We start from the raw sequence: 24,945 nt of genomic DNA on the forward strand, positions 1-24,945 counted from the left end.
TTCTGCAAATGATCCGTACCCCAAAACACACATGCAATCCTGCTATGCTAATATTTAGAATGATAGATAGCTAGCACCACCTGCCAACAGTTGGAGCGAACAATGACTTTTCGTTCTTTTTCTTTCTTTCCCTTTCTCAAAAGTGTAATTCCAGAATGAGATACAATTATTATGAACGTCCCTATTAAAGGCCGATCTATTCTCAACCATTTTCGTGTCCAAACAACTGTGCTGGTTTCTGTAAAAACACATTTTTGCCATTCGCATAGATTCACTGGAAACAATTTGAAACAATGTAGTGCTGTGCATATGCCCGACTGTAGGGGCGCTGTAACGCTCTAGCAACAAATGAGACCTTCCTTGTTGAGCATGTGCTGTTCACTTGTCCGCGGCACGTCTGTGCCACGTCTCCATCATCTGTCACTCATAACAATGACTACGAATAGTTGAAGATTTCTGGGTAATACTGGCAGTAGCTTTAACAGTCGTTGTGGAGTGTATACTATTCTTTTGTTAGCTGGAATGGTTGTGAAGTGGCGGTCTTTGGGGAGATAGCCGGAGCAGATGGAGCGGTGACTTCATCGTTGCGGATCCACTGTCCACAAGGAGAAGCGTGTCTGCATCGTATTATTCACTCTGGAACCCGGTTTCAAAATGCATTGGATAAGTGAGTGAAAACACCGGATTCATGTGGATGGAAGCCCAGTCTGACACAGAGCCAGTGTGGATGCGATCAATGTCATCTCTGTGTGGACAGGGTCTTCGTCACTCCCAGTGAAAAGTTGAGTAGCTACAACTTCACCGCGCCAGACTTAACATCCTATTGCAGTGTCAGAGTAATAGTCTATTCTTCCTCTATGGGAGCTCAAGCGGGGTCAACACTCACCCCAATTTACAGTAGGCCGAGAGAGTTACAGATTACAGAGTTACAGTTGACAGAAAGCCGACAATGAAGACTTACAGTAAACATTAACACACTTGTTTGCAGGGAAGGGGGACGGAACAATAGCACAATGATGGTACGGCCATGTACAAGACATCAAAGGTAAATTCAGAAGTGAATCACAAAAGACAAAGGAACGAATGTTAATTCCTGCAGCACCAACTATCGTATCATCCTCAGCCCCTTCACATGGAAAAAAACAATAGAGCAGAAGACATACGTCTGGTCAGTACGGGGTAACCCACACCCGCAAAGTTAGCAAATGCAATCCATTGTATCATAGTAATGCCAACACATACACACTACACTCCCAGATGGAGGCCAAATCTCTCACCATTTGTGAGACACACAGAGAGGGAGTGGCCTTGAGAGGCTCCCACACCAGGCTCCGGCAACACCTCAGTGATTTCTCCTTCTGATCAATAAGCCTTTACCCAAAGCACAAATCACATTAAGACCTGAAGGTTATACTCTGAGGAGTACCAAACATGCAGACCATTGCTTCCCACTATCTCGCCTAAAAGCCTTTGACAGGTGTGGGAAATGAATATTTCTATGAGATCACATGAAAAACTGGACTATGGTTCATTGGGGGGTGTCATTTTGAGAGGGATGTAATGTTAAAAAAAATATTATATTGTAGTCACAGCTAAGAAATAAAAATAAAATGCTATGTATTATGAGAAATTGTATGAGAAAATACACAAAAAAAAACAAATGTGAGCAATTTTAAGTGGTTGCCACGGTAATGTGAGGCCATTGTTGAGTTGTTAAGAGCCCTTTCAGATAAGCTGTTTCAGGGACGCGTTTAAATATCACCAACCCCTTAAATGGCTCCTTACTTGAATAATGATATTAGTTTGTTGTTAACAACACATAACCTTGAGGCCAATTACAGCAGAAAATGAGCACAAATATATTGGATTGACCCTGAATGGATCATCGGAGCCATCCTGTTAGTTTGAGCACATTAATGGGCTCCTCTCGCTCCACGTCGGACTTGTTTCAGTGACGGAGCCTCCACCTCCTCAGTCATTACTTCAGCAGGAAGAATTCATTAGACATTTACAGCTGCAGCCGTCGCCTTTTCAGAGCCCCGTCGGGACATTTACAACAGCAAATATTCATGTAATTATGATGCTTAAGACATCATTAGTGTCAGGATGCAAATATGTCAGTTATTTCCGAGCACATTAAAATCATGAGGAAATGAAAATCCATCGACGCAATGAACCATCAAGTGAGTCAGTCACCGCAATGAACGTTGAATGCAAAGTCAGCCGATCTGTAAAGGCAGAGAACAGAGCCTCAACAACCAGAATGTCTTTTCAGGATATTAAAATAAAGTTCATCTATGTCAGTGGTGAGGCGACATTTAAGATATAAACAACGGACTGAAGATAAAGTTGTTTATCGCAAGGTAATAAATCAGGACCTTGGTCCTTGTAGCCGGGGTGACCACACAATTGAGACTCACTCGTCTCACTGTTTCAGGGCTGATTGCCCCATTCACCTGTGAATTGTTTGCTATTTCTGTTCAATAAATGAGAGGTTTTTAAGTGTTACTCATTCTTGGTCGCGTACACTTCAAGTATCGTTGCTCATATTTTGTTGCCAGGTGACAAAAGCAAGGTTGCAACCCACTGTAATCCTGCACAGATCCAAGTTAGAAGTAACACAATCGCAAAAAAGGAATCAAAATGATTCACAAATTGTATCACGCAAAAGCGTCTTATCAAGCCAAACATTTCAGTTTTACACCAGTGAGGAGCTGCGTTGCATGTAAATGCCTCGTGGTCAATTTTGCAACCAGAAATGGAGCAACAAATGTTTGCTGAGTAATGGAAAGGAAGCACCCCGGGACCTGATATCGTTTGTTTGGTGACTACACAACATTCATAATGATATGTGAGGGAGAGTTTTCGTTGACAAGATCAGTATTGGAAACAAGATATTTGAACTCACAAATAACCATGGCCTCAGACAAAAAGAGAGAAGCTGAGACCAAATGTTTACCGTAACTTCCACAGCAAGAGTCACAACTTCGAACGGTCATTTTCACTTCCCTCCGGTTGAAATGGGAAATGCTGTTGATCTGCTGGATCTGTGTGAGATAGAAACATCCCTGCAATTCTATTAATAGACCCTCACATCCCAGTGGCATACAAGCTGTCTGTTACTGGAATGTAAGCTCCAAACCTTCTGCTGTTAATTAAACCTCCACAGACGCTCCTTCATCCTGCCCCGCAGAACCGTATTTCAGGCTATAAAAGAGGGTGAAGTCACTTCTGTCACAACAATGTTTCTCAAAACACGACAAGGTGGCACCTCGCAGGTAAAGGAGGAAACACACTGACGGCAAATCTTTTTTTTTTCCTGCAGCGGATGAGTTTGTAAGCGCTGACTACTTCTTGCAGACTTGAGAATTGATTTGCTGACTCCAGTCATCCTCCGAGGAAATTTTAAAAGCCAAGAGTCTGGAAGTCTACAGCGGTGCTGGAACACGCACATCACGACTCACAACCTGAACTGCAGCGGATCAGGGCTTGAGGCGAGGAGATATTATTAGAGGAGAATTGTGGTAAGTGCCTTTGATGACCCAGTTCATCCTGGCTGACTCATTTTCTAACTTCCAGACTTATTAAGTTCCACGGCTTTTGCCTTTGCTCAGTAGGAAGGTCAGTAGTTCCTGTGGTTTCTGTGGCGCCCGTAACTCTGGCATACATTTACAAGCCCAAACATTGTTGGAATGGTGACAATTATGAGGAAATAGGGTATGAATATTTCAAAAACCTAATATATTGTGTTCATTTATTTACAACCCAAGAGACATAAACTCAATGTTACCTCTCAAGATTGCAAAACAAAAACATGCTTCCGGCAGACATTAGCTTGTGCGTCAAATATGCATGATGACTTGAGGTCATTTATAACTGTTGTCAGAAGGCAAACATAGATATTGTAGAGCTCAATGTAACAATGCACTGCACTGTTTATATATATATATATATATATATATATATATATATATATATATTTGGTATATTTCTGAATCAAATGATGGACCCATACATACATTTAAACAACAAAATATTGTTTATTTTGCATCAGTTTGACAATAGCACCATAAATCACGATGGTGGCTATATTCAAGTTTTTATTATTATTATTTATTTATTTATTTATTCTATTTTTTTCTTTTCATCGCACCCAGCCCTAGTGAGCTCAGCCATTAGCAATTCCTCAGCAAACATTCTGGAAATGAATATTATTTCACGTGACCTATTTCTCATTTCTCATGTGCATGCTGCATGTGAATAATACACGCAAGCAAATAAATCGCTTAAATGATCGTCCATATTTTATTGTGATGTGTGCTCTACTAAAACGTTCCCCGTGCGCATGCCTCACCCAGCACTTCACATTTCTGTAACTCAGCCTGGCAGTTATTGTGCAATCTTCCTGACAGACGGACAAATAATCAAAGCAACAGACGTGGGTGAAAACATAACCTCCTTGCCAGAGGTAATGAATAAATCCAGCCTACCAACATCTATATGATAAACACAATTAAAAATTCCAATGTTGGGCATACATTTGCATGACAATGACCCTGACTGTGCCGCTCTTAAATCATCACAAAATCAGATGAGACATGTTTCCAGGCGACGACGGAGGGCTGAGGGGTATCACGGAGAACATCAATGATGTTGTGGGCCAACGTGGCTCTGGGTGGTCTTTCCAGAGAACACGCATTATTAATAAGACATCAAAAAACAAACACATTTTAGATGCTATTCAGTGCAAATGTGTGGCTTTATTTAGGCACTGAATTAAAGCCACAGACCTCCGCCAAGCAAATAATCTTTGTTGTTTCACCCAAACTACAAAGACCACTAGAGATGGGTCCAGAACGCCACCAAAGTTCCATCATCTGTTCTTTGTTCCATTACCAACACAACCGGATAGTCCACGTTTTTTTGCTGACAGACAACAAATGATCCAAAATAACAAACCTTCCCGGCAAGAGCTGTTGAACATCGCTTGGTTCCTTTGTTTCCAGCAGAGATTTGTGGCACCACCTTCCCTTGGCATCCACTGGACACCACTTTGACACATTTGAACCCCAAAATAAAGCGGACAAAACACAGTCGATGACGCTGCAAACACAACGTCATGTTCAACTGAGCACAATTATGTGTTCTTCATATTAAGGAGTGTTACAGTGACACTTACAGGACTGGTACTGGTTGGTCGTGGTATCTGTGGTATCTGTATCATGCTATAAGGTTTCCCCAAATAAGAGGTGGCGTCTTCCTCACCTGAAATTCTACGAGCAGCGCACCAGAGTCTAAGATACAACTCAATATGGCGATGCTCTCCACTACACAGCAGACATCTCTCGGGTCATCTTCAGGATGCAGGACAGGTGAGGATGAAATGGCCCTGCAGTAGTCCAGGAATCAACAAACAATAATGTGGGATCATCCTGAGGCTTAGTAGGTGACAAGGTTTTCAAGGATGGGCAGATCGCTCACATCCCCACTGCAGCTTCAAGTGCACCCCCTTCAGATAAGTCAGTTTCAAATGGAAGCTAGACATTCTGTAATGAAGGCAACAGCAACCACCCCATCATTCAACGCGCACAATTAAAGGTTTTCCATTTGAAAAGGATGAAAAGGACCATGTAAATTCAGCTTTGAATGACATTAATAACAATAGAAAATAGAATACTGCGTTCATGCACAACACTAGAGCGAGGAGCTGGAACTATGTTGTACTTGCCTCGCTACTTTCTTATTCCTTCTCACAGCTCTCTCTCTCTCTCTCTCTCTCTCTCCCTCTCTCTGGACACTGCAATGACTTTTTCAAAGTAGCCCCTGGCCAAGATGTCGAATTCCAGAATAATCCATCTTTTATCCGTGTGAATGTGTATACAGCCCTGAGTACTGAGTTTGCCAGATGCCCAAACCAGAAAGTCAACATTAAGAGTGCAGAGCACATACAATCACGAGGACAGACAAAATACCTGCCTGGAAACTGCTTCGAAACATAAACACCTGCATAGGTAGCCAACTGCACTTCCCCCAGGGGGCGACGGGCAAAAACACATCCACGTTTTGAGTGTGCTGAATGCCTCGAACAAATGCTAAGACACAAATATGCCCGTACTCACAGCGCATGCTGGCAGGGACTACTCTATTGAATTTCAAATTGGGTTTGCCCCTGGCTCCGCTGCCTGATTCCAACAGCCTTAATAACAGTTCTAGGACTCAAAGACGGCTTTTTCCGAAACATGTGCCGGTTCCTAGAATAACAAGGAAAAAGCGCCTTGTTGCAAATTCATATATTAGCAACACTGAACGGGACAGGGGTGAAACAACGAGGGAGGGGGTCACGGGGCGGTTGGTGGCGGCTCCCTCCCACGGTGTTGCCAGGAGTAATACTGGGAATGTTGGCTTGCTCTTTCACCCTCTGTGGGTTTGGCACGGTCCACACTGGACTGGCCGGCTGAGGCACAAAGCTGAGGTCACGACTCTGCTCTCTGGGAGGCCCCTTTGTAACTAATTGCTATCCCACAGTGGCAAACTTGACCTCTCGCAGCAACTGAAACGGCATGCTACACAGCGGATCCAAAAAAAATGGACAAACAGAGACAGAAGAAAAACAACAAACATAGACCGAAGAGAAAAAAGTGACTCCAGAGCATGTGCTCACATTCCGCACTGCACTGAGCTGAAGAATAAATCTGTCTTACGAAGGCTTTTCTGTTACATTTTGGGATTATTTTTATGATTCAGAAAATGCAGCAACAATAACACCAAGCCTAAAAATGAAAATAAAATAAAATAAAATGTAGACATGAATGGTTGTCACAGAATGTTTAAATGTAAAGGCAAGTCCCTAAAATGCGTGCAGCATGTTATGTCATAAAAATAGATTCATGGTTCATGATTCATGATTTTTTTTAGTGGTAGGACTCAATTAAATGTTTTAATCAAAAATAATTATGGCTTTTGTAATGAATGAATCTAAATAAATCACATTCTAATCGCGCTTTTATTCAGTGGTGTTGTTGTTGACGTATGTTTTAGTGCATATTTTTGTATTCTTCTAATCTGCACACTACAACTTGTACATACTGTTTTTGTCTGGCTTTGGCTTTGGCTCACTGTTTACACTTTACATTCACTTACATTAGTTTTAGCTAAAAAGTAAGAGGTGCAGTTTGGATTTCTTTTCATTGTATTTTTTAGCTAAACATGGTGTAAACATAAGTGTTTTTATTTTTTGTTTGCACTCACATTGAAGTGGTGTATTTGGCCTTTATCCATTTTTGTGATTTTCATGCAGCTGTGCTGGAAAGAAGATAAGCATTTTGTATCTCATTCTATATTTGAATTGTAATATTGTAATATTAAACTGCAGAAATACCCCTCAAGAAGACAAAATGCTAACTGTTGCCATCAGAGTAGTCAGTTTGGACGATGGGTCTTTCGACCCTTATCCAGGGCCGTCAAAATTCCCAGGACTTCTAGTGTATTGCTCCCCAACACAGAGGCTCTCAGATCAACCGTAACCTCCGGGTGAACCCGCTGCCCCCACCAAAGGACGAGCGCAGATTTGACTGATATAGACAGAAGAAAGGGAAACAGGGGAGCGACAGGGAGAAGTTCACTGACACGGAAACGCCATCCAACCAAAGGAGCTAAAAGGTGATTAGGAAACTAGTAGCACGCTTCAGGAGCAAGCAAAGACAATAAATCACTCTGAACCCGAGGACACTACAGAGCAGAACAAGTGCCTCATATGGAAACCCAGTGTAACAAAGCGGTTCTAAGCTGCAGAGTTTTGGGGTCGGAGGAAAGTAGATGGGCTGAGCAGGTTACATCTAGAACTCAATGAGTTTAGTTTTACATCAAGTTGAGCGTGTTACAATGCTGGAACCAACGTTTTTGACCTTGAAAGAGTCTTACGACAACTCACATCCCTGTGCAGCTGATTGTTAATCACCCCCTCAGTCGCATCCATTACATTTTATACTCTCAATCTGTCTATATGCAGACAGCGGGGCATTCACTTCAAACTTCTTAGCATGAGCGACAGCAACGGCTAAACGCCAGTGAGTCGCTACATCCGACAATAAAAGCTTCAGTGCTTCACACACTAGCAAAATGTTTCCAACATACCTCCGTCGCGACGTTTTTTTACGATTATTTTCACGCTCAGCTTCTCTAAAGGGCGATAACATTCATAACCTCTCGTTTCAAATGCTGAGTGGCAGAGTCATAATTGCTCGTGAAAGTTGCAGAGGTGGAGAGACTGTGTGGGATGAGTGCTCTCACATGTCATCATATCTTCATTACAAAAGGCTTGAAATGTCTATGATCCAACAACAGCTGGCTGCTTTGATTAAAAACCAGTCCGGTACCATATGAACTGAGTCTAAAGGCTCCAAACTGCTGTTGTATACATGATTTAAAGTGCAGAATCCCTAGTGTTGATCGCGGACAAGCTCATTCCTAGAGGGAATACACATGTGAAACATTTCTCCGCGCACAGCAGAAGAGCCGCCGCAGCAAGACAGATGGTACATAACAGCCTCACCCGGCTCGCTGTAGCTGACACGCTGGAATTCCAAATAAAGCCATCACACTCTGATTTGACATGAATAGAATAGAGGGTGCATGTGTGCGCATGTATACATGTTTGTCTCTCTCAACTCTGCGAGTGCAACGCAGTATGAACACTGTGATCAGTGTGCCCCTTGGCTGGATTGAAGTCTGGCTATGAATATCAATTTTGCATTCATCGCTTGCTGCTCCTGCTGACGATCCCTACCTGACACAAAAGCCAATCAGCTTTCCATTTGTGTCAGCGTTTCTTCAGAGGACCGGCAAGCCTCAAAAGAGAGAGAATATCCAGAAAACCTCCACATGTCAAGGACATGAATTCTTCTTCATTACCAGCACGCAAACTGAATGTATCGGGAAACTGTGTGCAGCTACTCCGGTGCGCTTTTATATTCAAAACAAAAGAGAATCATTTGAATCAAACTTAAGGCAGAACTTTAATAAAAGACAAGAAAAAAAATTAGAGTGGATGAAATCAACAGTTATTATTTTATTAATTCAATATTTTTGGATTACTACTAATTCATGTTTTAGCCCAGTTTGCAGTAAACTTACAACTTAAAATTAAATAAATTTAAAAAAAAAGTTATGTAAAAACTAAACTTTTTTTATTAAGAGTGTAGAGCATATGGCAATATTGACTCACCCCTACTAAATACTGTGCCTCAAACAGAGGCGAGGGAACAGGCTACTTTTGTAGTCAGCTTAATAAACATCCACTCAAACATTTTCAAACTGAACTGCATCTGACACCACCTGCCGTGACTCAAGGGTGATGGTCAAGTTTTGACGATGGCACCAAATATTAAGAATTCTATTTTAGTTTATTTTATTTTAACCAGACTTGTTTATGATAATAATGCCCAAATCACAGCTCTGTTAAATCTAAAAAAAATGGAGGTAGCAGAGATGAAGATGCTGAGCTTCTCTCTGGGAGTGAGCTGGATGATGATAGGATCAGAGGGACAGCACATGTGCTCAGGTGTTTAGGAGACCAAGTCAGAGAGGCTAGATGGAGATGGTTTGGACATGTACTGTGGAGAGAGAGCCAGTACATTGGTACGAAGATGTTGAGGTTGGAAATGATTAGACTTAGCTATTTTCTCCATGTTTTATACAATGAAAGTAAGGTTTACTCTAAGACTTTTTTAGTAAGACTTTCTGTCCTGTGGCCGGACGGCTCCTTATATCTGCCACAGTACCTAATGCAGGCCTTTATAGAATTGAATTATTCCCCACAGACTTCACATAAATAACACACAAAATCGACACTTGGATTGGACGCAAAAAAAAAAAACAACAAAAAAAACTTTTTTTTGTGTGTGAGTCAAGCCAAAAAGATTAAGAGCTGGAGATCAGAAAGTATTGAGCATCTACTTTCATCTTGTACATCCCGTATTTCCTTCCTGTTACATCTATTATGGAAGTCTTTCTGAACAGCTCCATAATCATAGATCACCATCATTCAACTGCTCACTGGAAACAAAGCAAACAGAGCGGGAGAAATGGACGCATAACACCACTCTCTTCCTCTTTTGTGCCTGCCACGTTAACAGATCAGAGCGTATTAATGAGAACCAACTATGACTTTGGTGTACTTTTGTCCAATAAACCAGAGCCTTTTCACTTGTACCCTGAACCTGAGAAGGCGCACATTCAAGCAGGGAGGTAAAAATAATGAAAAACGACGGGGCTATAATTGCAGACAGAAAGCAGCAGTGACACCAGGACCCCATTGTTCACACTGTGCTCTCATTATCTGCTGTGACTCCAAGTCTTCAATATTAGCTAACAATAAGCTCTGCATGACCATCTGCTCTGCCGGCTCTGCTAATTTTAAGGCAGGATAAGGGTCTGAAGGAAGATATACTCTGCCAATTATTCGCTGTAGAAGGACAATGTGAGGATTAATAATATGCGGAGGTGTGCAGAGAGGGCTGTGATGACATTTGCCTTGAATAGACATTGTCCTGTTGCAATAGAAAAACACCTATACAGGCATGAAGAGCCACAACCTCTGAACATCACCACAGTTCATTAAAATGTGGGGGGGAGTGTATGAAGCCTTGGATAAATGAGCTCCAGCAAATGAATATCATAGAAATTATAAATGGAAAATGTTTAGTGTTGCACACAAACACCCTCCAAAGCCAGACGTGGACGATGTAAATAAAACCATTGTGGTGGCACAGGGAGAAGCTGGAATAACCGGGCAAGTTACATCTGCAAGTGGGAACGGCTGTGCAGTGTTAACACTCCTCGGATCCAATTTGTGTTCCTGCCAGTGTGTGCTCAATTTGTATCTCCTCATAGTCTCCCCCAGCCCTCCCCTTATTTCCAAATGGAATGAGAACATGCTCACACGACTGGTGTTTAGCAGTGTCAGTCGCACGCCAAAGGTATGATCGCGAAACGAGAAAACAAGCCATTGTTAGCCACAAAGATGGTTTGATTCAGGTGCACTCTTTAGTAGCACGTGCCAGTGTTTTCCTCCTTCGAAATATTTAACTTTCCATTGAATAAACTATTCAGACAAAAAAAGAACTAAATGATATCATATAAACAAAGAATTTGGGGGAAACGTCGTCTTAGGCTGCAAAAGTTTATCAATAAATCAAGATATAACTTTGACCTAACTGTACTATGAACAGGAACAAGGGCTGTTCCAGTCGATTTTCTTCAGAGAGACTCACAGTAAAACGTCTGCTCCTACATTTTTAACTTGATAAAAACTTGATTGCTGGCAAACTGATCACACATTTTGTATCTAAATTTAACTTCAAGGAAGATGCCAGATACTGTGCAGGACATTCTTTAGAATAACTTCAGAGGCACTGAAAAGGTTAAAAAACATGCTAAATGTATAACATCATAAACATTATTGGCCACTCTTGTGTCGATTCAATCTGCATTTCAGTTTCATTTAGAACAGACAGAAAATGTGTGAGCCTTTTATTGTGATTTAATCCAGCCTTAATAGTGCAATAGTGCAGTAGTTGAGATCAAAAATTGTAAAAAAAATTGCAGACCGCTGCATAACTCTACACTGTTTTTGCTGAGGGTACAGGTGGGTTGAGAGTAGTGTTGGAAAGAATGGGGCTCTTAAATACAGAAATGACCCTACGTTTTCATTCGCAGCAAGAGGACAGGTCATAAAACACCACCAAAAACCCAATAAACTGTCATCCCCATCTTATTCCATCCTTCACTTCCAGCCCAATGAACATGCCCACTGGTGCGTTCAGGGTCATCCGAATATTAAATGAAGCACAGGCTCAAAGTTCACGGTCAATTTTAGAGTTTGTCTTTTTGCGCTTCATTGTCCATTGGAAAGATATTATAGAAGATTTTTGAAGGTACCCTCCAACTTTGTGCCCCTGGATACGTGCCCTCTTTAATACATGGGAAATCTAACCCTGGCTACAGGCCATTTTTTCTAATATAAGAAGCAGTCATTGTTACTTTTGGACAGATTTGTCAGAGGAGGAAACATATTCACACAACCCAAGTTTCCCTAATAAAAGTGCACTGATGAGCAGCATCGTGCTGCAGACCCTCACCTGCAACCATCGCACCACATGGAGGGACTAAAATTACCAGAGTGTTGAGAAAGACTGTTCATATTGCTCACATTACATGCCTCACAGAGCACAGCAGAGGAGGAGAAGGAAACGCCGTGCGCCGGATAATCTCTGTTCTGCCAGTGTTCGGGCTTCTGTCATGTCTGAGCACTCACAAACATTACCTTCTGTCTGATCTCCTCCTCCATCTTGACAGGAGATCCCAGTTCTGCCACCTGCTTGACCCCTTCACTGGCCAGACCGCCGTATTCCCACAGCACGTACTCCTTGGAGTGGGATGCTCCGATGATGGCCGACCAGTGGTTTGCACGACCTATAGATTCACAACACTTATCTCAATATCAAAAGATAAAAAAGCAACATTTATTCTTAGAGTTGCAACAATGTAATTAACCTAAAAAAAAATTTGCCATTGCGATAACAAGCCGACACAACTCATACTGTACATGTGCATTGGTGAGGGAGGGATTCAGATCTTTCTCCAGAAAGGTCAGTAACTTCAGATCTCCTGATGAGATGATGTGGTTTTCCAAGAATGAAAAAGCGGCCCTCTTGTAATTGCGGTCACTGGAGGCACTTCCTTTCAAGCTTCGGAAATTAACTTTGGATTCAAACCCGCCCAGAACCTCAGGGAACACCTTGGCAATATCAACATGAAAATTGCCAGTTTGGGTCTGTCGAGTGTGGTCCACTGAGAATCTCACACAGATTCACTTTAATATATAAAATTAATTATTGCACGACTGCAAGGCCGTCAGTACCTACAGTTTTTTTTTTTCCTTCCACTCAATGAAAAGTGATTTTTCTGAATCTGGTACAGATGGGCCATCAACCCAGAGAGTGTGAAAACATCAAGGTTGGCCAAAGTGTTTCCAATACTCCACGAAAAAAGGGTAAAGCTTTGGTCACCTTCAAAAGTGGATCTTCTACATTAAGGTTACTTTATGTCAGTCCTTCTCAAATAGCGGGGCAGCCCCCAGTGGGGGGGTGCGCACGTGACCTTGGAGAGCATACCTTACTAGAATAAAGTGTAATTGCACATCCACTCATGATTTTTTTTATTTTTTAAATTTCAGGCAAATTGATGCACTTTAAGCCTTTTCTGTTACAGACAAAAACAATGTTAATACAGTCATTATTTATCGTAAGTTGATCTATATTACTTTCTTTTTTTCTTTTCTTTGTGTTAACAAGGATACAATGTTATAGAGGGGTATTTTTTTGTTATAGACAAGTGATACTATTTACAGAGGCAGCGGAGAGTAGGGGGGCGCGAAACGTTGACTTTTTCTGGGGGGGGACAAGAAAATAATTGAGAAGCACTGCTTTACTGTATGTAGATATGAGTCTGTTTAACGAAGAATATTTAGTATACAACACACCGACCTGTGTCTGCTAGCTACCCAACATGGCGCAGAAAGCATCAGTGGCAAAGACACCCAGATGACAAGACTGTAATAACCAGCTCTAAAACATTGGTGTCATTACAGGGGCCCTATTATGCTTCACAGTTATCCAGAACAATCATCCATTCCTTTTTTTTAAGTCTACACAATATGTTAAGATCCACCCATTTCATTCAACTACATTTTCAGGACTGAGGACATTCATGGAACCCACTATAAGAATCGTGAGATTATTGACGCCTCACACTTGATATATCCATCCACCAATCAACCAACGGACCTCATGGAGCAATATATTTCCCAAAGAGACGAGCAAGTATGTTTTTGACTAAGAGTAGGACGACTGAATCCAGAACAGAGTAGTGCGTACATGCATCAGCCATTTTTGTAGTCCTTCTTAGCTTAGACCATTGCTGTGTTCCAGCTACCTCGAAAATGGGAAGTCAGAGCTGGGCATGACATCACAGTCGAGTTCAGCATGTTGCAGTTACCAAAGGAAGACATTCCATAAACAGTGTTGCAGGTGTCTGTAAATACATTTGTCGGCTACTGAAAGTTTTTCTACGATTGATGTCGTCTGATACCTGATACCTTTTTAATTTGCAGACAAAAAACTAAAAAACCTATCTGTTGTATCTCACAGCTGATACATACACAAAAGAATGGAAATAAAACATTCATAAGTTTATTGTGAGTGCGTTGCTTTTCCAGCGACATCACGATTCAGAAACATAAACATAGAGAACGTGTTAGCCTGCACTTTGATGTAAATATGTTTTACTGTTTGTTTACGCGTTCACTATAAATCTTGCTGTTACTAGTTTTGCCAAGTGACATTGTCGCTGAATAGCAACATCACCGGAAGAACAATGTGCCATGAACAAACTCCTGATTATTTACATTTTTGCGAATGTATTTTATCCCAGACATCAACAGCGAGTTGCAACAGATGGGCTCTGCCATTTTTCGACAGTGAATTAAAAGGTTGAGCGCATCAGACGTCATCAGTCGTCGGCGGAATTAGCTCCGCCTCGAGAAACTTTCACTATCCAAGAAAATAATTTACCAACACAGGCATCCACCAGGCTGGCGATAACCATTGTTTACACGGTCCGCACTGTAGTTCGCATTTACAGCATGAACATTTAAAATTATATATATTATTAAATGATGTCGCTAAAGAAAAAAAATGAAGTTGAATATGCGGAAGGGGGTCTACAGGAGGTCTCCTCACAAAGGACAGCAGCCATCTTGGATTGCGAACTCGGGGTGGTGAGAATTCCCCCACATTCGGAGTGGGAAATTGGACGTCACCCTGAGGTGTGGAGCTGGGAATTTCCCAGTTCCAAGGACAACTGGAACACAGTACATGACATTGGATAAACTACAGCGGATACAAAGTTGCAGGAGACTACTTATTTCACAAGAAGAAATTTGACGGAATCCTGTAGTTAAGTGTTGATAAGTTTGGTTGCCATATTTGTTCAAGACCAGGTGATAAATTGGACATGCCGAAAAAACGGAGCAATTCAAGCACGGTGGCCATTAAAAAAATGAGCTAGTATGTCAGATTTAATATAATATAAGCATATATAAACATAGAATATTCTCTGTCTTTTAGTGAGATGTTTTGGATAAGTACACTTGTAGTTAACTGTAATTGAATATTTGGTGTCTGCATGTGTGTCGACTGGTTCCAGTCCCAACTGTCCATTGAAAAGTCAGGGAATTAGCAATGGGAGATCTGAAGGTCGCTTTCATCTCTGTATTGATCTGAGCAGCATGAGCCGGATTTAAAGAAAGGAGCCACAGTAATCCAAGTCAATTCACGCCCTGGTAGTTGTGGTCAAAGATTCACACACGTTTCACCACAAGTATATTATCACATTCATCTCAGAAGCTGATACTGAAACCCTGATAAAGCAACAAATCGTAGTGGTTCTGGGTGCAGCATCCAACAACAAGATTAAGTGAGAAGAAGCCGAGGTGACTTGAAAGTGGAGCGGAATCGGTTGTGCTTACGAGGGTAGTCTTTGGGATGAATCTTCTCTGACCAGTTCCCGTAGAAGGTGACTCTGTACTTTGCCGTGCCACAGGAGCAGCAGTCAAGCAGAGGTTTATCGGTTGTGTCCCCGTAGAGGGATTCTGTGGAGGAGATTGAAGATGTCTATGAAACAGCAGGAGAGGAAACCCATCAGATCGACACAAGGTGATTACTGGTGAATGTAAGCGGTTGGAGCCCGTCATTACTGCAGATAGGTGGTAAAGGTGTGAGTGCGGGACATGAGCGAGGAGAGAATGCAGTGTCGGCGAAAAGGAAAGGATGTGCAACGTGTTCTTTTGATCTGTAGCTCAGTGTGGCATTCAATGTCACACAGCCAGGAGGTTCAGACATATTTATTCCAATTCACATGCCAGAGCGCGACAGAGCGGAATAAGTTTCCAGCTCGGAAACCATGAATGGAAAGTGAAATGGGGAGCCACAGACAGACAGACAGTTGTGAAAGCTCAGTTCATTAAAAAAAAAAAAAAAAAAAAGGTACCTTTCTCGCACATTCTCTTAGTGAGAGAGCCTTCATCCTGGAAATAGATGATCCTCTTTTGAACAATGCTTGCCCTGCAGAGAGAGGACACGTTGATAGATTTGAAAATGTAAAAATAAAATAAAAGACGTCATTGAAACAATTGAAAAGAGTGACAGATAAAAACATGAAAACTCACCAGTCAGTGAAATAAACCTTTACTTTTATCCTCACCAGAACTGTAGCTGTTGCAGTGCAACGCGGGGCATAGAACAATGCCCTCCGTTATAATGGAAGTATGCATTCTTTTGAATGGACTGAATGACCTGTTTCCGCCACCACACACTTCATCCTCAAGCCCCCACTGACAATCCCCACCAATGCTCTCACCACTTCCTCCTCTCCTCGGTCCAATTTACGAAACTCTTTCACGGCTGACAAGAGCAACGTGTTTCTTTCATTGTCCACTCGTATATTTTCATTATCTGCAGCAGCTTGTCCACTTTTCACGTTCCCCATCCCCACTCCCGTCACCCCCCACTCATCTCGCACCTCCTGTCTCAATTCTTCCGAGCATCCTGCTGAGCTACGCACCAACATGCGCGGCATCTATTCCTGAGAAACTGTCTACCAACCATCTCCACACTCTCTGCTGACCTCATCAACTTCTCCCTCAGGCCTTCATCCCTCAAACTGCCATGTTTATTTTCTGTCAAATGTATTAAATCGCACAGTCGGCAACTAGAGGCCCACCTCATCAGACTCTGGACGACAACGTTAGCCTTGTGGACCTTATTGCAGCATTCCACCCTCCAAACATCTAGCTGCACTGCCCTCTACTTTAACACAAATCTCCACTGCACCTGAACCACTGCTTTCTCCATGGTGCCCTCCTCTTCATGCAACACTTGTTCGCCCTGGGACAGATGCATCCTTCATCCTTGTCTGACTTGGACAGGTCCATTATGTTCGCCACACAGACTCCTCTCCAAATGCGAACCAATTTTCTCATACTCAACACTGACAGATCGGACGTAATTTTAATTGCCCCCAAATCCCTCGCCCATCCCATGTGAGTGAATGTCCCCTCATCATCGCCGACGTCACCTTCGCTTACACCTCAAACGGCCACCACCACTGTCCTTTGAAACAGCATTCAACATATCACCTGCACTACTCTGTTTCAGTCTCAAAAATAAAAATAAAAACGTCTTATACTGCTTACCAAATCCTCTGTCAAAACCCTAATCCACGCCACATAAAATGACAAGGAACACATTCCCATTCCATCCTGACAATTATTATCCAGCACTTGATACCCCATCACCCAGGACCATGCCCCCCGTCTTCAGTTATCTATCAGTTACAACAGTTATCAAGTGTGATCTCACCTCTTCAAATGACTCCAACTGACACACCTCTTAACATATGCCCTGTTTCCGTTTGTATGTTGATGATTTTCTATTGCTTCCCTCCACCAGAGAATTGGTGTGGAGACTCTTGAGAGTCCTTCTACAAATAAGACACATTAAAATTCTCATTACGGCCTTATCTGTTGTCATTCCCCTCAACTCAGACTGACCTTCATTCTCCAGATTGAGCTATCCGACACCGGACGTCAAAGAGGGGTCTTGACATGTAAATGAGCCTAAAACAAATCTTTTCAGAAGACTTGAGAAGCAAACGCATTCAAGCCTCAAACCCACTAACTTCTTGTGCGAGACAGTCTTTTTCAGGGTTGCAGTTTCCATGGAGATGGATGGAAACAATCACAGCAGTTCAAGACAAAGACTAGCTGGCTTGGATGCTATTCAGAGTGAACGAAGCTGTGGCAGACCTTAGCCCACTTATCTTAACTCACTAACGCAGTGTTAGCATGACAACCACATTTCGCCTTCGTGGGAAGCAAATGCGCTCTCATCTAATTTAATGTAATTGAATTAAAGTAGACTATATTTAATCATTCCCCTATATATTCTTTACACCATTTCACTGCCGGCGCTGCCACTATTAGGACAGTAACTGGTGCCTCGGAAAGGATTTTGTGTTCCTTTAAAATGCTGCAGGTCAGAAAGCGCGCCACAGTTAGCGTACAGACCGAAACTTTCAGATTTACAGCAGAGTGCGCACACATTTCCAACACCTGTTTCATTATCTATAGCGCAACCAACCCCAAAGGTGGCATATCTGACACAGCCCCGACCATAGCCCGACCACATGCCGACACAAGGATATGGAAACACCATATACCCCACTGTCGCTACAAGGAATCACCCTGGAGTGGAGTGGTGAACGCAGCAGAGGGGGATGAAGGTACATTTATTATGTTGTTTGAAAGATAAATGTACATAACACGTCATTCACAAACGTTTATTTAAAAACATTTCTATTGTCCCAGGATGTTCTATGTGGCCAGTTTGGGGTGCGGCAGCTGTGACACAATCACGGAGGTGGTGAGGGAGTTGCAGGACATTAAAACTGTCCCGATAGAAATCTGTGAAAAACTTGAACTGAAAACACGGTGGGATGGGAGTCGACGTTTAGGTATAACATGAAAGTCAGGTGCCACGCTGTGCGACACAGAACATTTTGGCCAAGCCAGGAGAATTTGTTTCAGAAAACATTCTCCTGTGAAGTTTGTTTTTTCACCTGTATCCAACATGTCGCGTACAAGCTGGCCTTCAGTTGTTTGTTTGCTTTATGTATTCATCAAAAGCTACTAGCTACTTTTCCAGTTCAGCTGGAATTGCCTTGGAATTAAAGTTAGATTTGATAAATATTTTTACAGATCTCACTGGGAATGCTGGCGGGGATGAGCAGGGGTTTGAGCCACACATCTCCTCCACCCTGGACTTAAAATGCTCTCACCCCCGGCAGCACTGGTTCTAATCTTGAGATCAAGGCGAAAATTTAATCTCTACTCTTCCAGCCTCGAGCTAAAGTTTGTGTCCAAATCAGAGTGGACTAAGAGAGGTTGTCCTCGACAGGAACTCAGGCCAGACGCAAGACTTTTCCCCAGCAGTGTTGGACATCCGGAAATATCTCATTTAGATATTTACAACTGTTAGCCTCAATATCCAGAGGCGAGCCTCGTGTCCTTGTGTGTGTCCCGTTAAGACGACAGGAAAGAATTACACTCTGCGCACCGAGAATTTATATGAGCTCAACGTCACATTCAATTATACTTAAGGAAGTCAGCTAAAGATGATTGCAGGAAGTTGCTGAGCCAATTCTGGCTCTAAGCCATAAAAGTCTGTCGTGGGAAGATGTGTTCAGCTGTGGAAAAAACATGTATATATTCAGTGATCTGTCTTTGCCACGGGATAACCATATACTGTGATGTAGTGCTTAGTTCCGCAGCCGCCTCTCAGCGATGAGGTCCAGGTTCACGTCAGGCTCTGGATGCACCAAGGTCATTTCAGAGTGGAGTTTATATATTCTCTCTTTTTTGCGTCGGGACAACTCTGATTCTTCCCAAAAAAACACTCCAAAGTTGATTTGTAGATCAAAATTTTGCTAAGCGTACATGCACAGTAACCTCCCACCATTGTTAGGTTACATCTTCAAGGTTGAGAGACAGAATAGTGTTGCAGAGGGCCCTGTTCATGAGGGGGATTAACAACAGCAGCGTGTCATTTGCTGTGTCATCATCAAGCCATCCTCACTCCCATGGTGTCATATTTTGATGCTGGGAAAGTTGCCTTTTGAAACCTATAGTGACGACAAAGGCAGCGTCCAGCGTTGCATGTTGACGCATTCCATGTGTAGCAACTTGTCAATTGCTATGTAAGGCCTGCCAAACACTGTGCGTTTCAGTCACAGTGACTTAAAATAGCAAGTGACATCCAGTATGATTCAGTGAAGAGAGCTTCCGTACATCTCCCCATCCGTGATGCTTCTTCCTGCTATGCCCGAGTGCTGCTACTCAGGTTCCATGACACGCGATCAATACCCCCACCTGGAATGCTATATGGAAGTAAAACATGTTATTTTATTTTATTTTGTTGACAGCACTTTATTCCGAAGCACTTTCCTAGTTGGTGTGATCCCCACTGACCATGGCAGTACATTTGATTCTGATTCCGATTCTGACTATCGGACACAAAACTCCACTTTCCCAACATCAATATATTACGCCTTTGGTTTCAAATTGTGCTACATCATTCATGTTTGTGTTCACGTTGATCCTAAAATGAACCAATGTCAGTCGGTTCTGGGGTTTAGCTGGGAAGCCTTGGTAACCGCCTACCTCACCTACTGTGTTCGACGGCTCTGAGTCAACCATGCCTAGCTTCTGGTATCGTTTCCAGGGATAACAGCTGTGGCCAAACTATCCAGTGAGTCCTTGGGTTTATCAACAATGAGTAATCTAATGGTGGAGGATAACATCTGTTGTATATATGGTATCACTGCTCACTTGCACAGGCACACACACACATACATACCATTAAAATAAACTCTCAACTCTAATACTCCTTTATAGCTAGCTGTCTTCACAGATAAGATTTTTTTCCACGAGGGACCAGACTGTTGATTAATGGCTAAAGAGTCCTCTTAGCAAAGATAAAATGCCTCAAGGTGTGGGACGCCACCTGCACGTTTCTAATTGGTCACGCTTTAATTCAATCCCATCCCAATTCCACATATCGCACTGGACCAAAGTACAGCCTGTATCGCCGCTTGGCCACTTTCCAGAGCTGACCAGACAATCGGCAGAGTAATGCTTATTTAACATCCAATTTATATTCTATCTCACTTCAGCGGATCCACCTCGCCACCGATCCCAATCACCCCTAAAGTGCACCCATTTGTGTGTGTGTGAGACGACAGCAGGAGGAGGAAAGGAGAGATTAGGTTCTGTCTTTTTACTTTATGTCTTGAAATGTGTTGCTCACCAGATGCACATTACAATATCCATGGTGATTCAGCTCAGTCTCCTCTTGAGACAGAACTATATTTAAATCAAATAGATGGAAACATGTTTCTCCGCGCTGTCGCTTCAAAGATTTTTCTTATCAGAGTTTTGAAGTCGATGGGCAGGTCCTGACAGCTGACCACTGTCGTGTCATTCACCTTATCTCAGATGCACTCTCTATCGCGCCCGCTCGACATATCATACGCGAAACGGAACATGGCAAATAAATTGCTTCCTGGTCTTGGACTGGATTGATAAATGATTGCAGCATCTTCAGTGGTCACTGCAACAGAGAGATGAAATTATTATGTGATTCACTCAGGTTCTGTGGAACAGCTCAGATCACTATCAGTGTAAATGTGCAGTTCCAGACTGATTCTATCAGTTAGGGCTACTTTGTGTACTCCTTTGAAGTGTCTTTCAGAACATCTTCAATAGTTAGACAGGGAGAAATGCTTGGCTTCTTTTTGCAATGAGTCATTTTATGAAGCCACTTCAACTGGGATCAAATGGAGGCAGAAGGAGTGTGGTGCTGCATTTTGCTTCAATTCATTAAGTTAGAAGTAAATTTAATATCAAGAAAATTATGTTTTTTCTCAGAAATCAATCAAATGTTTTGGGGTTTTTTTGCAGCAAGTTTAATATAGGGGTAATAAATTCAACAAGCAAGACATGTTATTACGACAAATACATTGTATCACTCGATCTTTAATTATCGACCTGTCAGCCTGCAGGTAGGCAGAATGAAAATGGCTGCCATGAAAACACCCACCCCGATATCGTGATGAAATAAATGATGGGAATCAGCGCACCTTGTGACTACAAGCTAAACTGAAAAGCAAAATCAACTTGGTTGAAAAAAAAATCTTTAGTCATCGGATTAGAATGTGAGCAGACAGGAGGAAGGCGTTCGGTAACGACAGGATAATGATAAGGGAGATATCAAGGATTTAACAGTTGGATGTGTTGCTGCTTCCCCATGTGCGACTGAGTGAGAATCCCCCACAAAGACAGTTTTAAACTCATCTAGAAAAAAGGTATTTGTAATGTAATTACTCATCTGTTCAGTTTCAATGGGAGTGGTGTTCAGTGTGCTGCCAAAGAAGGTGCTTAAACACTAAGACATGGTATGGTACAGTAAGCTCAAAAGAAAAGGGTGGACAGGGCTAAAGTGGAAGACAGAGTTCTCCATTCTCCAGTGCTCTTTAACTACCTAATTCAAGTCAAGTTTTTTTTAAAGCTAATGACGTATGGTTTGACTGAAATGGGTGGGTGGATGAAGAAGAGAGTGCAGACAGGGTGGAACAGCAAGAGTAGATGGATGCCTTATAGGATGTCGGAGAGACACAGGACAGGAGGAAGCATTTCAAGTAACAGTATAAGGCAGACACTGACGAACAGGGAGCGTCATAGATGCCGTTTTCAGGTAAAATGACTGTTCTCCTTATCAAAGAATTTGGCTCATGGATGCTGTAAGAAAGACATGAGGAAGATGTGTGACTGGGGAGGATGATCAAGAATCAAAATGGTGGAAAAGAAGACAAAGTTCTCAGACACCATCAAAGGCTGGGTTGTTAAACGGTGACAAACGTCTGAGTCATTGAAATGTTGAAAGAGAAAGCTGGTCTGACTCATGTCATCATCCACCATCTTGAGAGAACTAAACCCACTAACTCCATCTTTCCGCCTGACGGACGGCTACAGCCCGTCTCTTAAACAGAAGCAAATCGCTTCTCTGGACCAAAGTAAGTTTGAGTGAGTTTTTAAGCTGAAAATTTTGCCCAGATTCGATCTGACAGTAATATTTCTCCGGTGGACACGGTGTGCCTCTCCTGAGATGCTGGAATGAAAACAAATAACTTCACCATCAGTCTGTTCTGTGAAAATGCCCCATAATGCCACATCTACAACTCAGGCGTCACTTTTTTGGAGCAAATAAAAATGGCAATTCTTTATAGTCATAATGTAAATATTATACATGGGAAGGTTTTCCAAATCACAGATGAATTTGCAGCAGTTTTACGTCTAATTCGAGCTACCCAGAACACCCTGCTGATTGAGTGGTCATCTACTGAATGGCCATTTTCATGGTACAAATCTTGGTGCCACAGACAGTGCCCAGCCTTTTCAATGGCCAGTTAAGGTTTTTATCCTCTCCTTAAAGAAAACAAAACAAAAAATATATATTTTACTCCAAGTGGGCAGTTAATTAATTTTTTTTTTTTTTTTCAAGGTAAAAACTTCCCTACACCGCTGCTATATATTTTGTGGACTTGTGATCTGGTTCAGTCTGTGATCTCCAGTCTGCTTCATTTCAAGATATTCCTGTACCAAGAGAGCAGGTTTCAGGAAGCAGACTAAACCTTGCAGTTAGACTTTATGAAGGTGAATAACTTCAAGTATTCAGAAGGTTTTGAAAAAAAAATCTCCGGAGAAAATCAAGCACTACCAAGGATCCATTTGTAGGATCCATCAACAGCAGCATGCACATGTGTCAACCTTGACTGTATATTACAACCTTTCTTACCTAAAAACCTAAGAACTGTTCAGACATTTCTGTCTCTGGCTTCACCCACTCGCGGGGGAGGGAGCTTTCAGGTACCAGCCCCATGAGGTCAAAAGCCAGGGACACCCGTGACAGGTTGGCAGCCCAGCGCAAGTTACACAATCATAATTATGAATATTTCAAAGGTAAAGTTATGATAATGACTGCCTCCTGGGAACTCGGAGTTTGAGTTTCTTGGGACAGTAAAAGTCATTATTAAGGACGCCTTGAACTAAATCTGCAGGAACATGGACTCTACACTTGACACTTCAGTAGCTTGACCTGATATTTCACAGCTTGCCGGTTCATCTGCTGCAGAGATTCAAGGAGAATCACAGATGTTTGGGTGGCTTCAAATGAAGCCTTGCTTCAACTGACAATTAAAAGTTAAGTAAGCTGCAGTTGCAGTCCAGGCTAACTCGTACTGCACGTGGATTCTAAAGCCTGTTATCAAGTGGTTTAACTTTGGCCATTTGGCCACTCGCCAGATTACTTTAGATATCTGACTATGGCATCCTATAACAAAGTCAAGTGTAAGCAGCGGTGGCCTCAATGGTCAGACTTATTCAACCCAACAGTGCCAAAACTCATGTTTTGTTGTTCTTCCTTCTTGATGGTTTTAACTGCTCCCAAAGTTTTGTTCCGGTTCAGATTGACTTGACGTATCGACCTGTGTTCCACAGACGCCTTTATTTTTTCAAGCCAATGAGCACGGACATATACACAGCCATACATCAAAGCCCAGTCTCGAACATTCCTATTATAGAATATAAAATAAAGTACAAGAAAACAGCGACATACCATGTGGCCATCAAAACCAAAACTCAGGAGAAGTTCAGGACAGACTCAAGGTCTCTCTTTCAGCACCAACGTTTCCAGTTCCAAAGTGACCGAAGCTACCCATCACGTGACACATACATCACCTCTTCTCCACTTAGGCGACCCCAAATGACTCAACAGGGGGCGCCAAACCCAACACCTCAACTAGCTCCCCCACACACACGTCCAAGACATCAAAACAGTCAGCCAAACCCAAACCAATGACAGATACAACGGTGATTGGAGAACTCAACTCTGATGGACTTTGGTTACTGGATAAAAAAGTGCTACACGCTATTTACCATGACCCTTGCATAGCGTGACATCATCAACAAAACAGCAGCCCAGACATATTTTCAACGCCCAGATTCAGTCACAAGGTTCATCTTTTTGAGGTTATAAAGGTTTCATTTTATCGTAAAAAATGCTTTCTGAACTGTTGCCGACCTGACAACATTGTCCAGATGACGCTACACAGGCCTGTAAGGGTGTTTGTACTTTGCTAGTCCACATCATCCAGAGCTGTCTTGTTAGTGTTTTTTATGGCACTGCCATCCCGACTAGTTTGATCTTTTTTTAA

The 24,945-nt window shown here is 42.3% G+C and overlaps 1 protein-coding gene across 1 annotated transcript in view; it reads right to left on the reverse strand.

The window, feature by feature from the left end:
* spon1a (spondin 1a) overlaps positions 1–24,945 on the reverse strand; it is a 101,887-nt gene that overhangs the window by 28,101 nt on the left and 48,841 nt on the right. Inside the window, exons 6-8 of the mRNA XM_053866006.1 lie at positions 16,108–16,181; positions 15,587–15,709; positions 12,323–12,471 (exon numbers count right to left, since the gene is read on the reverse strand). Coding sequence (XP_053721981.1) covers positions 12,323–12,471; positions 15,587–15,709; positions 16,108–16,181 — 346 coding nt within the window. The remainder of the gene's footprint in view (positions 1–12,322; positions 12,472–15,586; positions 15,710–16,107; positions 16,182–24,945) is intronic.

This window comes from Synchiropus splendidus, chromosome 5, assembly GCF_027744825.2.
Source record: "Synchiropus splendidus isolate RoL2022-P1 chromosome 5, RoL_Sspl_1.0, whole genome shotgun sequence".
NCBI lineage: Eukaryota > Metazoa > Chordata > Actinopteri > Syngnathiformes > Callionymidae > Synchiropus > Synchiropus splendidus.